General features: G+C 44.6%; 1 protein-coding gene across 1 annotated transcript in view; it reads right to left on the reverse strand.

Moving 5' to 3' along the window:
• NOTCH2 (notch receptor 2) overlaps positions 1-14,722 on the reverse strand; it is an 87,598-nt gene that overhangs the window by 7,286 nt on the left and 65,590 nt on the right. Inside the window, exons 20-29 of the mRNA XM_068416756.1 lie at positions 13,984-14,168; positions 13,014-13,146; positions 10,671-10,916; positions 8,562-8,674; positions 7,472-8,001; positions 6,334-6,681; positions 5,957-6,099; positions 4,529-4,739; positions 3,811-3,907; positions 3,121-3,289 (exon numbers count right to left, since the gene is read on the reverse strand). Coding sequence (XP_068272857.1) covers positions 3,121-3,289; positions 3,811-3,907; positions 4,529-4,739; positions 5,957-6,099; positions 6,334-6,681; positions 7,472-8,001; positions 8,562-8,674; positions 10,671-10,916; positions 13,014-13,146; positions 13,984-14,168 — 2,175 coding nt within the window. The remainder of the gene's footprint in view (positions 1-3,120; positions 3,290-3,810; positions 3,908-4,528; positions 4,740-5,956; positions 6,100-6,333; positions 6,682-7,471; positions 8,002-8,561; positions 8,675-10,670; positions 10,917-13,013; positions 13,147-13,983; positions 14,169-14,722) is intronic.

Consider the following 14,722-nt stretch of genomic DNA (forward strand, 5'->3'; position numbering starts at 1 on the left):
TCATGCCCTGCTCCCATTTCCCAGCTTCTCATCACCTAGCTTTCCTGACTCTCTGTTCTAGGGCAGCTCCAAAACTTTCTAGAAACCCATCGTCCTACCAGAGGGCACGGCGTGGAGCACCGCCGAGACAGGGCTGCTCCCCAGCCCGGCTGCAGCAGCAGCGTGCACACTCCTCCTAGTGGCTCTCACCCACAGGACACACAGCCTCTCGCCCAGCTGCTTTCGCAGGATTTGTTGGACGGTGGCAAAGTGTTGATGTACGGGCCTGGGTTCAGTTCCAAGATCCAGTCCTGTCTATAGACCCTCTTGCCCGTTGTCCAAGGCTATACCTCCTTTTGTGTTTCTCCCTCCCACTGCTGGCTCTGCTTCCTTGTCCCAAATGAATACTTCTCAGTATTCCAGTCAGGCTATGGTCTCCTTCGTACTGCCCCAACACAAAGAGCAGAGAGACGGAGCACAGAAAGGAGCTTTCCTTTTCTCCAGCACCACAGCCCTGGAAAAAACACTCGCAGGAAAGGTTTTGCTTGCTCAATCACTGCAGTAGTCCTGGACGGATCACGCCCAGCTGCTCTATAAGGACACAGCTATAACATGCATTAAAACCTTAGAAAAATTAGCTGCCACCCTCCAGAAAGTCTCCCAGGTATGTACAGCTCTTTTCAGAGCTTTGTAAGTTGGCCACACACGAGTAGTTTCATGAGGTTAGCAAAAAGCACATCCATCTAGACCATTACAATTAAGTGCTTGATGGACTACTAGAAAAAAAGCTGTGGACACAATGTCTTTTTTCCTCCTTCCAGCTTGTTCTCTGAAATAGCTGGAAAAGAACCCAAAAGGATCCAGCCGGAGGCAGACACACAGCATGGAAAATTCCAGTCTGAACCACTGAAGTTTTAGTAACTGAAAAAGAGGGGCAAATAATAGGGACAGTTAATCAGTTTTAATTATAAGTGGTGTTACCAGTTATGCCTATAATTGCATTACCCTGGTTACACACTCACAATAAGTCCAGTGAAAAGAATGTCCTCACCACTCTGGGGGACACAGAGAAAGAACAGCATGGGGAGACAAAGGTGACAGCAGCATTTTATAAAAACTCTTCTGTTTGCTGTCTTTCAAGGAGACAGCCCCCGAGCAAATATAAAACTCGGAGCAAGAGGGTAAAGCCAGAAGTGTAACAGATAGGTACAGCTAAAGGACTCATACCGGCACAAAGTGAGAAAGCTGGGATGTAGAGAACCCACTGGCAAATTCTCTAGGCAATACTTCTGTAGAAGCCTGGACCTCTTGGATCCCCCTAAACTTGAGAGGCCACAGAAGGTACTGGATTAAGAGAGGGAACAACCCCTTGGTACACCGAGGCGTTTCGACTTGCCTCTCCTCTCTCCAGAAAAGATCTCTACCGTTCTACCTGCCACCTGGACCCGTGGCCAGGATCTAACTCACCCAGCTTCAGATGGCTCCAGCCCAGACACCTGCACCCAAGTCAGTCAACCTCAACACCCTTTGTAACTGGGGGCAGCGAGGCATTACTGGAGCATGAGCCATCTAGACTTCAAGAGACTTCTGCTTGAGACAGAGACGAACTACCTCTCAGAAGTGCCTATTTCTTCCCTCTGCCTGCAAAGGAAGAGGAAGGTGGCCAGGGCAGATGAATAGCTACATTAACTGTGAGGAATCCTACCCCTGCTTACTAACCCATTACTCCAACGCTTCTCAGACTTTTTAAATGATTTCTTCCCCATAGTAACTCAGCTGCTTGCTTCTGATGTCGCAGAGTGGGACAGCTTACAGCAGCTTGCTGCAAGCTTCACAGTTGCATCTGAATGGCAAGAAAGCAACTCACAGGTCAGTATTATTCCATTGCTATTGCTGGACAAAGCTTTGAGTGAACGTGAAAATAAGCAGTCTGGAGCTTAAGAACACTATTGCCTGCATTTGGAAAGCTTTTAGCCTGCCACACAACTAGAAGGTTCAATAGGGGAAATAAAGAAAAGCTTAAATTTGGCAGAAACTGATAGTTTATGTTCTCACACTCATTACAGAGAAATCCCTCCTTCCCTGTGCTTTGCATTTAGGAGAGCTAATGGGTCAAGGAGCAGAAAAGACAATAGAAGGGAATTGAGAGAACGGGTCCAAGTCATCATTAAATTGCATGGAAACGTTCCCACAAAATCCAATAAAAAGCAACTGCAGCAATATTATCAGAATCATTTCTCTGCATATGAACAAGAGCCATGCTTGCAACTCTTCCAACCAGGATGAAGTTCTTTGGCAACCCTCTCCCCTCAGAACACAGGAATCTGTTATTACCAGATGACCCACCCAGCCCCTTACCAGGTTATACAGCCTTAGTGCTACACTTAGAGAAAGTGGCAGAGCATTCTTACTGCATCTAGTCACTTGAGACTGAAAGAGAGCAAGCCTGTGTGCACGTGTGCATGTTAAAGAAGTTTCCTTCAAAGTTCACAGTTGTGTTACAGTGATCAACTCATTCAATTCGTAAGCTGAGGATATAAATCAATGAATAAAAAAAAAAAAAAAAAAAATCATTAACAAGCTTGCTGCACTGCTGCTCTGTTCCAGCACAGGTGCCTCACACACTGCTAATCAGGGTACACTGTCTGCCAGAAGTCATCTTATTCAGGAAAAGGCCATCCTTGCTTCCACCCCTGATAACAGACACCTTCGGGTATAAACCCTGCTAAGCTGGCCCTTAGTGAATTCTGCCACAGATCTCTGCAGTGACCCAGCTGGAGAAGCTGGGGGTTATTTCCAGCACAACTATGCATTCCAAATTTCTGCCACGATGGCATTCTGACAATATCTTTTAGGCACGCATTGTTATGAAGGAGATCCTACAGCTTTAGTTCCTTCAGGTGCTTGCTAAGTGAACTCTTTTTCTCCTGGTTACATGATATTCCATGTGCTACAGACCATGATCCAATCTCTCCAGCTTTCTTTTCTGGAGTGCACATGAGCTTTCCTTGAGTACCATAAAAGTTCTGCTGGCGTTCCTGTATACTCCATATAATTTTTAAACGTTAGCAGTCCCAGCCATTGGAGACAGAGGAGGTCGGTGGCGGGCTGGCAGAACACATGGACACTCAGAGTACTGACCTGGCCCTCTGACATTGACATCCAGAACATCCACTTCTTGATCTGCTTGAGGCGGTGTAAGGGCTAGTGACGTGCTCCCACAGACGTCTGCTGCCTCCAAGTGCTGCTGTGTCCACTGGCGCTGATCTATCTGCTCATCACCTTCTGGAAGCAAGGCTTGATCCTCAGCCTGAGCACAGGAAATAAGCAGTTGCTTCAAAATGCTCATCAAGTGGCCAAAGACACTGAAAGTTCTTGGGGTTTTCCTAGTTTTGTTGTTTGTGTTTTTTTTTGTTTTGGGGTGGTTTTTTGTTTGTTGTGGGGTTTGGTTTTTTGTTTGTTTTGTTTTAAGCTAATGACAGTCTCCATTTACCTCTCCTTGGCATTCTCAACTTTCACACTCTCACCAGATGTTATCAGACCTGAACAGTAAGACATTACGCTACTGTTAACCTTCTCTTCCCTTTGATGCAGCAGGGCCTGGGTAGGGAGAGGACACTGGAACCAAAGTTACCTGGTTTCTTCTGCTGCCCTGTGGTGGCAGTGTTAACCTGAGGATTTGCTCCTCCGATATCGTTAGTTATATATTGCAAACCCCTACACAAAGGGAGGTTTAGAGCAAGGGGCATACTCTGCAAGTTAATGCAGCTGTTTTCCTCACTAGCGGTTTCAGTGGTAAGCATGCAATATTCAAGTCTTGGAGCTCTTTACCTTTGCTCTCTTTGGCTGAGGTCCACCATCACCTGCCCAGTGTTCAGTTGGTCCAGAATCTGCCAGGTTACCCTCTGGTATCTGGACCGACAGATTTCTAACAAAGAAGGAGAACACATCACTTTGCAGGCTGACCAGGTGCTACTTACTGCTTCTTATACTAGCCTGCAGAGACCAAGGATGGGATGTTTTCAAGTGTGATAGCTTGCAAACAAAGGCACCAAGGAATTAGAAATCTCAGCCACCCAACAGTGGCATTAAATGCATTTAGAACTGCAAACTTGGTTAATTCAGTGGAAAGCCAAAACTGCATAAAATAGTTATTCTTTTGAAACTTTCCATTATTTCTGAGTCATGTCTTTAACGCATTGAGCTAGATGTATTAAAAGTTCGTCGTCATCTATGAACCTAAAAATGTCACACCTAATCCAGGAGGAAATTATGCAAACAGTACCCAACCACGAAACTAGTGTCAGAAAACCAAATATAACCAGGAGATTAGATTCCTTACTAGCATTTTATATATTACAGCTAATTAAGGTTCTTTTGTTCAAAAGAGATGTATTAAAATTTAGAGAAATAGCTTAAGTAGTTTTAGCTTAAAGGGCAGCTTTCTCTATGGAGTTAAGTGCCTTTAATGAAAGATTTATATACCACGTTCTCAAAATCCTCTAACACACTGATAAACACACTATCAGTGGCCTAAATGCAAACTTACTTGAGTCCAACAGCATCTTCCCCAACCGGCTCTCTGCGCTTATGATTACTAGGATCCCTGCGCAGAATAAAGCCCTCTGGGAGCCACAGCGAACCATGTTTGCGCTTACGCTTTGCCATCATCACACCCAAGAGAAGGATTAAGAGGATGATTAAAGCTGCCACAGCAAGTAGGTAAAGCAGCTGGGTCTTCGGTGGTAACAAGGGTTCACCTAAAAATTCCAGTTAAAATACAATGAGATTAACAAAGTGGAGACATCAATTGTGAATCTACATACTTTGTTTTCTCACTCAGGGTCTTCCCTGCAGAGAGTGTATGGTCTCTATAGAGTGATCCATTTAGAGCAAAGGCTTGAGGAAGTTTAGGCTTTGCTGCAACTATTGTAAGAATATATCCTGTCTTTCTGGCTTCCCTTGAGCTTGCTTCTCAAAATATTTTTTAGACTATATGACTGCTGAACTGAAGATCTTGTCCCTTCTTCAAGAGTCCTACTGGCTGAAGACAGCCACCACGAATCAGCGTAGAGAGAGCTGATCTACGTACAGATATGAGCATGACCCAACTAGGAATAGTAATATTGCCAGTCTAGTATGAGGTTGCAGCCAAGCCTCATACTGAGGGAGAGGAGCAGAAATCAAAGGGATTATGTATTGCCAGAGAAGAAAACACCTGGTAGACTAAGGAATGCCCCCCACCCCTTCTCTCTAATGGTACCTTTTTCATTGAATTCATGGCTTAGAGCACGTGAATGGTTTTTAGTGCAGACGAGATATCTGTAGTGTGTGGCACACTGCTGCAGCACATGAGAGATTACCGTGAGGGTGACCTCATTAATGTTTATAAATATGTAAAGGGCAAGTGTCATGAGGATGGAGCCAGGCTCTTCTCAGTGACATCCATTGACAGGACAAGGGGCAATGGGTGCAAGCTGGAACACAGGAGGTTCCACATAAATATGAGGAAAAACTTCTTTACGGTGAGGGTGACCGAACACTGGAACAGGCTGCCCAGAGAGGTTGTGGAGTCTCCTTCTCTGGAGACATTCAAAACCCGCCTGGACACGTTCCTGCGTGATATGGTCTAGGCAATCCTGCTCCGGCGGGGGGATTGGACTAGATGATCTTCTGAGGTCCCTTCCAACCCCTAATGTTCTGTAACTCTGTGACTCTGTTTCTACAGGTATTAAAATGACTAGGCTCCAAACTTAAATGCCCATCTGCCTTACCAAGCAGATGTCCCCTCGGAGCAGAAGCAGCATATTGCACATACGTACTTCTACAACCAGGGATGAATAACTTAGCTCCCAGAAACCACACTGAACAGTGAGACATATTAAGATGATGATCAATAATCTGAGCGTGAATTTTGCAAGTCCAAGTTTGCTGACTGCCTTCCTCCACAAGCAATTTTCCCTCTGCAATTGCTTACTTTGGACAGACACGAAAGGATAGGGCAACATGCCCTTGATGGCCTGAGCAGCTAAGAGAGCTGCAGCAGCTTCTGTGTTGTGAAAGCATTGCTCTGAATCCTCCGCACACTGACGGTTGTCAATCTCCAGGAACACCCTGGTGCTGCAGAAACACAGTAAAAGGGCACAGAAGTTAGCAACAGAAACTTTTGCCAAAGCACTAGGATAAATCGTGACCTTTTAAGTAAATTCTTCCACCCCAGCACTGAATTTGGCAGTTGTAATAGCTTTACATTTTCCCATAAAAAAACCCAAGACTACAGCCCCAAAAGGCCCAGAATACCCCAGAGAGCTACCAGCATAACAAGACCAGAGGAACACAATGGCATCCACTCACCCAATGACTTCTTGCTCTAGTTCTCTGTGCTTGCGAATGACCACAAGTGACCGCCGACTCCGTGCTGCCGATTTCTCCCCATAGTATGGAAATACCATGGGGTTTCCCTGAGAGTCCAGCTTGATTCTCAGGTTGGTGTGCAGGAGAGTTCCCAAAGTGCGCAAGAAGCTGCGAACATCACCCAGCAGCTCATCAGGGGGCATCAAGACCACAATGATTAGGGTCCCTTCTGCCAGCTTCTCAGCTTTGTCACCAGCACAGTCCAGACCGTCCCAGCCACACTCCTCACTGTTACAGCCCTGGTCACAGCGACCATCTGCGTAGTGATCTGCACAGTATTTGTCATACCTAGGAACAGTGAAAGGGTTACAGGCAGCATACAGGACATCCACATTCTGTACAGTACACCTGCAGTTCAAGGGCCAAGGCCTTACACTCTTCATAACGACTTGAGGTAAAATAACACTCATATTCAGGGTATAAGGAGAAGAAATATAACCCCAGGATAAGCTTGCAATCTGGCAGGGTGGAAGTAGGAAGCATAGAACACCCCAAGAACACGTGGTTCAGTTCTGGTACCAGTGGAAGAAAACTGCTTATTCTGTTTACTAAGATAAAGCTGTAACACCTCCTGCCTCACCAAGGGAGAATCATCACAGCAAAGCTGTAGCACTTATCACACATAACTGAAGAGAAAGAAGCGCCATAACAAACAAGCTGGAAAACACATTCAGAGGCAGCAAATACAGCTGGGATAAAAATACAGGTATTGCAGATATGCAAAGAAATTCAGGATAGGAGGCAGTACTATTAAAACCCAGTACAAGGTGAAACGCCTCCTATCTACACTTCCACAGAAAGGAGGGCACATCCATCAAGCAGGTTAACACATCACCATTGCTCAGGCTATCAGCTTAGTTCATAGCATAGAAATTACAGAACTTCTTTCCAAAAACAGACAAAAAGTACACAAACCAGCAGAAACTCCTTGATGCCAAACTTTAAGCGAGAGCAAGGACCAGCAACAGAAACGATGGAAGAGATGGGAGCAGCAGGCACAAAGCATACCAACTACTGAAAGCGCTAGCAGGAGAGAGATCAGTGACACAGAGAAACCGTTCTCAGGATCAAGCCTTACTTGCATGTTCTGCTGTTTTGCTGACATTCGAAGTTGTCAAACAGGCACTCGGGTGTGTTGCAGAACTCATCACACTGTCCATTGAAAAGCATCCAGCAGCGCAATGAAGAGGAGCAGTTGGCCCAAGGATCTTCCACTGTCAGGGAGCAGTCGCCTCCATCCCACTGGCAGGCATGAGTGTTGCAGTCCTCATCACAATAGCCATCTTTTGCTTTTTCCGCACACTGGGAATCCAAACATCCTCGGGGCTCTGGGCTGAAAGTTACGGGCTGTTCACACTGGCTGCCTTGGGTGTGAACAGGGCACCGACAATAATAGTAAGGAGGCTGAGAATGAGGGTGGCAGCTGCCACCGTTCTGGCAGGGGGCACTGGCACAGCCCGTGTTTGTCTGGCATTCCTCTCCCACAGACAGCTTGGGGCAATAGCACCGTGGACCAGAAGATGTCTGGATGCACTGCTCCCCCTTTTTACATTTCACTTGTCCGCAAGTACTGTGGCTGCTGAACTCACATTTTGCTCCAGAATAACCCTATGGGGGGAAAAAAAAAGCAAAACAACCAGGCTCACAAACTTATTCTTCAACACTTCGAGGGCTGGAGGCAAGATGCCACCTGCAAACCCTTTCTCCCCTGTAATTCCTCCAGCCTCGTTGCAGGAGCCATGATTTTCTGGATTCAGCCTCAGGGATAAACTAGGAACTTAGAAGCCTCTGTTACCTTTTGCAATGGACTTAGAAGAGCCATGAACAAGGGGAATCTTGAAGTAAGCACAGAGAACACAGGATAGCAAAAAAATTGTCAAAATATAGTGTTAGGTTTAAGACAGAAAAGCCAGCCATCCTGCCTCAACAGCAGAACTGTCTGGGGTAACAACAGGCAGCATCACTCTCCTAGGGGACCTGGAACCCTGGGTTTCCCAGCTAAGTAGATAAACTATAGGATGTGCGTAAAGAGTATCCAAGGACACAGTTTTGCAAGTAGTACAGGAAAGATAATCTTCACCTACAGTGGACCAGTGAAACTAATGAGACTGTAGCCAGAGAACTCTACAGCTGAGGCAGGCAATCCAGTTCCAGGATATGGTGCTTACCGGAGGACACTGGCAGATGAACCCATCTGGCATATTGCTGGCAACGGCACAGGTACCTCCGTTCTGACAAGGCTTCCGGGGACACACATCTATTACACTCTCACAGTGACGACCTGAGATGTAGACACACAGGGAGAAGAGAGCAGAGAAATGTGTGTGTGTGCCCATCAAAAAGCCATCACAAAGCAAAATGCTCCAATGAACAGCCAATGAGCCAAACACTCCAGTGAGATCTTCCCCTCAGAACAGGTAGGGAACATCTCTTCAGATAACACAGGCTCTCTTAGTAGCTGCCAAAGTAGTGGTAGAGGAAGGCCCAAACCCCAGAATCCACAAGGTGTATTTGGAGACAGCCTGCTTTGTCTGCCTCCTCAGGAATGAGTGCAACCCAGCACAAGACAGAATTTGCTACTGTCACCCCCAAGTCAGCCAGGCACAGAGGCTGAAGGTGCTGTACCACATCAACTTGGGGGTTCCTAAGACTTCTTTACTTTTGGGGAGATGCTCAATGAGTCCAAAGGCAAATCACACTCTAACCATGAGTGAAGAGCCCTCAGGACCAGATGCAACATGAGTGAATAGGACAAGCAAGAGGACTCTCCTCAGACTGATCAGCTAGACAGAGGTCTTACTGCACTGACTAGCATTTGCAGCAGCTCCCAGAGTCAAACTCTGACAGCAGACTTTAAAAAGATGAGGATGACCTAAGCATGACTTGGACCCCCTAGGAAAACATTAATAGAAGTCTCCACACATGTGCAGCCAAGACTGACTGCTCGCAGACAGGAGCAGACAGGTCAGGATGGCCCACAGAGTCCTGGCATCCTATCAGTCACAAACCACAGCAAAGCCATCCCATCCCCTCCCAGGCAGAAGGGTCAATGTGGAATGCGCAGAAGATGAACAGCTAGAGGAAGAAGCATGCTCCCCCTCTGTGCCTAACATTTCCAGACAGATTTCATGTCTGAGACACAGCAGCTCTCCCCACTCCTCCTAGGGTGCCTCAGGTCTGCACTCCCCACGCTGCAAGTTCCAGCAACCCTTCCATGAGAGCCAGAAGCAACATGAGGCATAATTCATAAAAGCAAGCTTAACAGACAGGCTTAAATATAAACCTATCTGATGGCCTGCACCAGTGTTCCACTAGCTCGTCTGGCTCTGCTTCCCTCATATGTTGCTCTTTTAGAAACTTCTTGTGTCAGTCTACGTAAAGCATTTAAAAACTATTACATGACCTCTTCAAATGTATGTCCTTGTGATTTCTTTGCATCTGAATCACAAATTTAGTGGAAAAATCACAGCATCTTTAAATTTTAAGAGTGGAAAAAAACGTAAAAACTAATGGTAAAGCATGCAGAGAAGGTCACTGGTAAGCAGGGAAAGTGAAAGGTTTTAACGGAGGAAAACTGAATACATAAGAAGTTAAACTGACATGTAAGCTGGAAAGCTGAAAGTTAAGACACATCTGGAGACTATTAGCCCAAACTTACACCCAGTGGGAGGCAGAAAGCAGAACAGCAGCAATACTAACAAAGAAGAGATCTAGAGAGAGTGAGACATAAGTTTGCGTAGTGTGAATTTCTTGCGAAGTTGTGATTCGAAGTTGGATTGTGGAAGGATCACATCACTAAGCTAGGAATGTACAGCCTGTCTATGCACAGAGTATTCCATCCTGACCACATCACCAATGTAAGGAAGAAAGGGAGCGAGGAGGAGAAAAGGAAGCCAACAGCTAATAATGGATACCATGACACTGATTTATAGAGAAAATTCATATGCTGCTTTGCAAAAGCCGTGGAGAAGCTGACATGTGAACAGTTACACTTCTAATATTAGAAATGTGAAACTATGGAGGATAGAAAAGTACCACAGAAAAAAAATCCTGGCAGCCAAGTTTCTCAGGAGATTCCTTTGTCTGAGACAACTCTGGAAGCCAAATTTCTTAGAACGTTTAAAAGAAATATTGGTTTAAAAACTGAGACATAGTGCAGGGAAACAATCAGATATTGTAAAGGGAAGAGACTAGATAACACGGCTGCCAGAAGGAGAAAGAATGACCATTTTTCAAGGTATCACGCTGAAATTGGAAGCATGTTTACGACTACTCACCAGTAAAAGCACTACGACAGATGCATGTATAATCATTTATCAGCTGAACACAGTCCAGACTTCCACGAGGGTTACAAGGATTAGAGAGGCATTCATTGATATCTCCCTCGCATCGCTCGCCTGCAAAGCCTGGGAGACAAATACAGCTGTAGCTGCCGATCTGGTCAATGCATTGGCCTCCATTAAAGCAGCGGGGTGCTCCTGAGTCTGAGACACAGTCATCGACGTTCTCCTCACAGAAACGGCCTGTCAAGACAGTAAAAAGTAACAATTTGAGGATATGGTGTCATGGCCTCATTTCTTACACTGCTCATCAAGTTTTAAGACTACTTCACACAGAGTCCCAAATATAAACAGGTAAAGATCCCAGCTTAATGCAATCCATACCCCATGCACTCAGCCAGCCTCAGATCAGACCTAGGGAGCATGTGGTTTAGATCCAGCCTATTCTCAATGGTAGGTCATACTGGTATTTAGCAGCTTTCATGCTTTACTTAATTTAAGGGCATAATTAAAAACACAAAACCAAAACAAAACCAAGCTAAAAAAGATGCACTCAATTTAGCACTGTGACTGAACATAGCCAGAGCCCTGTGCTGTCCTCGCAAGGCTGCGAGCTTCCCACCATTCATTTAACTTGGTGGTAACCCTGAAACTCGGCAAAGAGCATTTGTAGCAACAGCAGTAAAAGCAGCAACAACAAACCAACAGAAAAGCAACTGTGATAAAACCCAGACTCCTGGCCAGCGTGCCATTCCTGCAGTTTGACTTCTGGGGACCTACAGTAAGCTCTCAACACCAGCTAGGGACGGCAGTTTCTCCCTCTCCCTACCGAGTTCCCTTTCAAGAGACCATGTCTGGTACTGGTTCTGCCTTCACCGCACAGTGTAACAGCTAAAAGGGGACAGAGGGGGTAAGCTGAGCAAGTACTTTTGTCTGTTAATACAGTTGATTCATCCAAAGCAAGTCAAGTCATTCACCTAAACGTGGCGGATGCTTATACTGGCATCAGTAAGGTATTAATTTCAAACTGGGCCAGGGACAAAAGCGACGTTTTAATATCGTAAGTAATTGTATCAATGTTTTCTAATTCCTTTCATTTACCAAAAAAAAAAAAACCCAACAACAAACTGCCAGATCCAAAAAGTAATTCATCTCAACAAATACAGACTGAAGAATTAAAAGCAGTACATTCGGAACCTCTCAGAGGAGGGTGGGTGCTTTAGTGCAACACAGAAATTCTGGCAATGCAGAAACTGGTACATAAATGCACACTTCGATGTACAGACATAAGAAGCAACTTTTTTTTTTTTAATTGGAGAACCAAATTAAGAATAACACAAGAAGAATTGCTAACACAATGATTTACAATGAAATAAACACTTATCCAGACTGGGGAGACGTGCTGACAGCCATGCGAAAGTGAATGAACTGGTAATATGCATAGGCAGGAGCCAAACAGATTAGATTATTTTATAATTTTACTTAAATTTACTTTATGGACCAAGAATTCAGTTCTATCTGACACACATCTGGAGATTTTGCCTATATTGAGATGACACACTTCAGAAAGAAAAAGTAAGTTCAGAGGAATGTAAGATCTTTAACTGACTTGAGAAATAAACTTAAGTAAAAAAGTCAAGTGAGAAAGCATTCACTGACAGGTTAAAATGTGCAATCCTGAATATTTTCAAAGGTAGGAGTCAGAAATAACAGGGAAATGGAAGGTTAGGTTTCAAGAAACATGACATTAAATAGGCTGTGGAATTGTACTTACCGAAAACCACCATTATGTAACTGTGAACTTTTTTTAAAAAAAAGAGAGCTTTTAATAAAAAAGCTCAAATTTGCTGAAATAGTTTAAGTTATCATAGAGGCACTGGACTTCTTTTCCACAAAAGACTCCAGGACGGAGGACAATACAGGGCCAAAATTTAAACAAGTAAAGGACATTAGAAATTATGCAAGAACTAAGCAAGTTTTCTGTATATTTCATAGTATCTTAGCCAAAAAGAAACCTTGGATTTACTATATCAAAACAGATAGGGTTGGGAGAGACCTTAACGGTAATCTCATCCATCCCCATTGCCAAAGATGCATCATACATTCCCAAAGGCCACTGTCATGACCTATTCCTTTAAAAGAAAAAGAAAAAATAAAAAAGGAAAAAAAAAAGCTGCATTTATTTTTAAAGAGAAAATATGTATCTCAAGGGATTCAGTGCACTTTGGGAACATTCTTCAAAGAAAATAATGCATTCCCTTTAGACTCTGTGTCATGAAACCAGAAGCCAGAAAGGAAAATTCACTCTTGTAACATTCACTTAATTGCTGAGCTGCATACCCCGAGTTCCTGGTGGACAGGAGCACTTGAAATGATTGACGAGGTCTATACATGTTCCCCCATTCTGGCAGGGCTGAAACTGGCACTCATCCACTTCATATTCGCAGTTGACACCCTGGTATCCAGGCACACACTGCCAGTATAAAAATAAGTGTCAATAATCGCCTTCTAACAGATACATTCGTAGACATCTGAGAAAGGCTAACACAGAGCAAACGAGCCCTCCGTGGGACAGATTATGACAGCCTTTGCAGCTATACAACTGCGAGTGATTTCAAGGGCTTGCACAGCCGGCCAGCTTAAGCACACAACTTGACCATGTGACTACTCTGCTGCACACTGCGTGTTTCAATTTGAGTGACTTTATTCCTGCAAAATATACTGATGAAATCCTGACACCCTTTAGCATTGAGACTGGCTTAGTAGTTTTGACTTAAGGTTTACATAAAATTCATCCTTTCCTTCTGGGCACGAGCTTCCAAGATGTTCTACCATTCTGAAAAGCTTAGGAAGGTTGATATACCATAATCTCACGGTCTACACTGCTCTCTACATCAGCTGCAGGAAACAGAAAGCGGTGGAAGGCATCTCCCACCCTGAGAGGCAAGGGATACTTTGCCCATCTAATGGGGAGAATACAACATTCCTTTAATGCATTCTATATATATTTTAATATAAACCACACCTTGGGCAAAAAATCTTTCAAGATAACATCTTCAAAGAGTCAAGGAGTTCAAATGCCCATCAATCACACCTCCTTATGATCACACCTCTCATTCAGTCTTAAAAGCCTCTCAGGAGCACTGCTTCTGCTACAGCTAAATTTAAAATTCTTTCCAGATGCAGGTTGCTTTCATGCCCTCCTGGATGCTATTCTACCACTTGCACATGTTTCTGATTTCTTTCGACTCCTTTGCATTACAATGCTCTAAGTATCTAGACCTCTTCCTACTAAACCACCATACATTACCTCGCACTGGTATCCACCCAGGTGATCCCGGCAGGTAGCACCATTCTGGCAGGGGCTGGAGTCACACTCATCCAGCTGCACCTCGCAGTAACTGCCAGTGTAACCCACCTGGCATTGACAGTGGTGCGTGTTTCCAACGTTGAGACAATGACCAGAGTGCTGGCACAACTGGTCCACTGTGACTCCTGAAACAAAGTTAAATCAAGTGAGCAAACATGTACAACACACTTGCCGCTAGCGCTGGTAGCTCAGCCAGGAATGAATACGGCTAGACCCAAGGAACTGAAAAGCTGAACCTCAAAAACTGAAGAGTTACTCTTTAAATTACAGTGGGTCAGAACCACAACTGGCTTCCAAATGAAGTCACTGCTCTGTCCTCTTTGGATCATCAGCATCAACACGGGCATGAAGTATTTGTATTGCTGTATTATTTTACCACTGGCCAGTGAACACACAGCTGAAGTACTACTGCTGCAGTACAAAGGTTCAATGTTTGTACCTAGAATGTCTGCAAAAGGTATGGGAGTTTGACAGCCTTCTCATCTGACACTGAATCTGTTGCTTGCATTTTCTGGCCTGAAAATGGCATTACACTGTCCATCAATCTGGGCTACAAGCCACCTTCCAGGAAGAAATTCACTTAAAATCCAAACCTTTCACATGTACATCATCTGAAGCAGTAAATTACTACTTTGGGGGGCCATGGTATTACCTGTATAGCTAAATAGCACACTTAGTA

This window comes from Nyctibius grandis, chromosome 21 (genome assembly GCF_013368605.1).
Source record: "Nyctibius grandis isolate bNycGra1 chromosome 21, bNycGra1.pri, whole genome shotgun sequence".
Classification (NCBI taxonomy): Eukaryota; Metazoa; Chordata; class Aves; order Nyctibiiformes; family Nyctibiidae; genus Nyctibius; species Nyctibius grandis.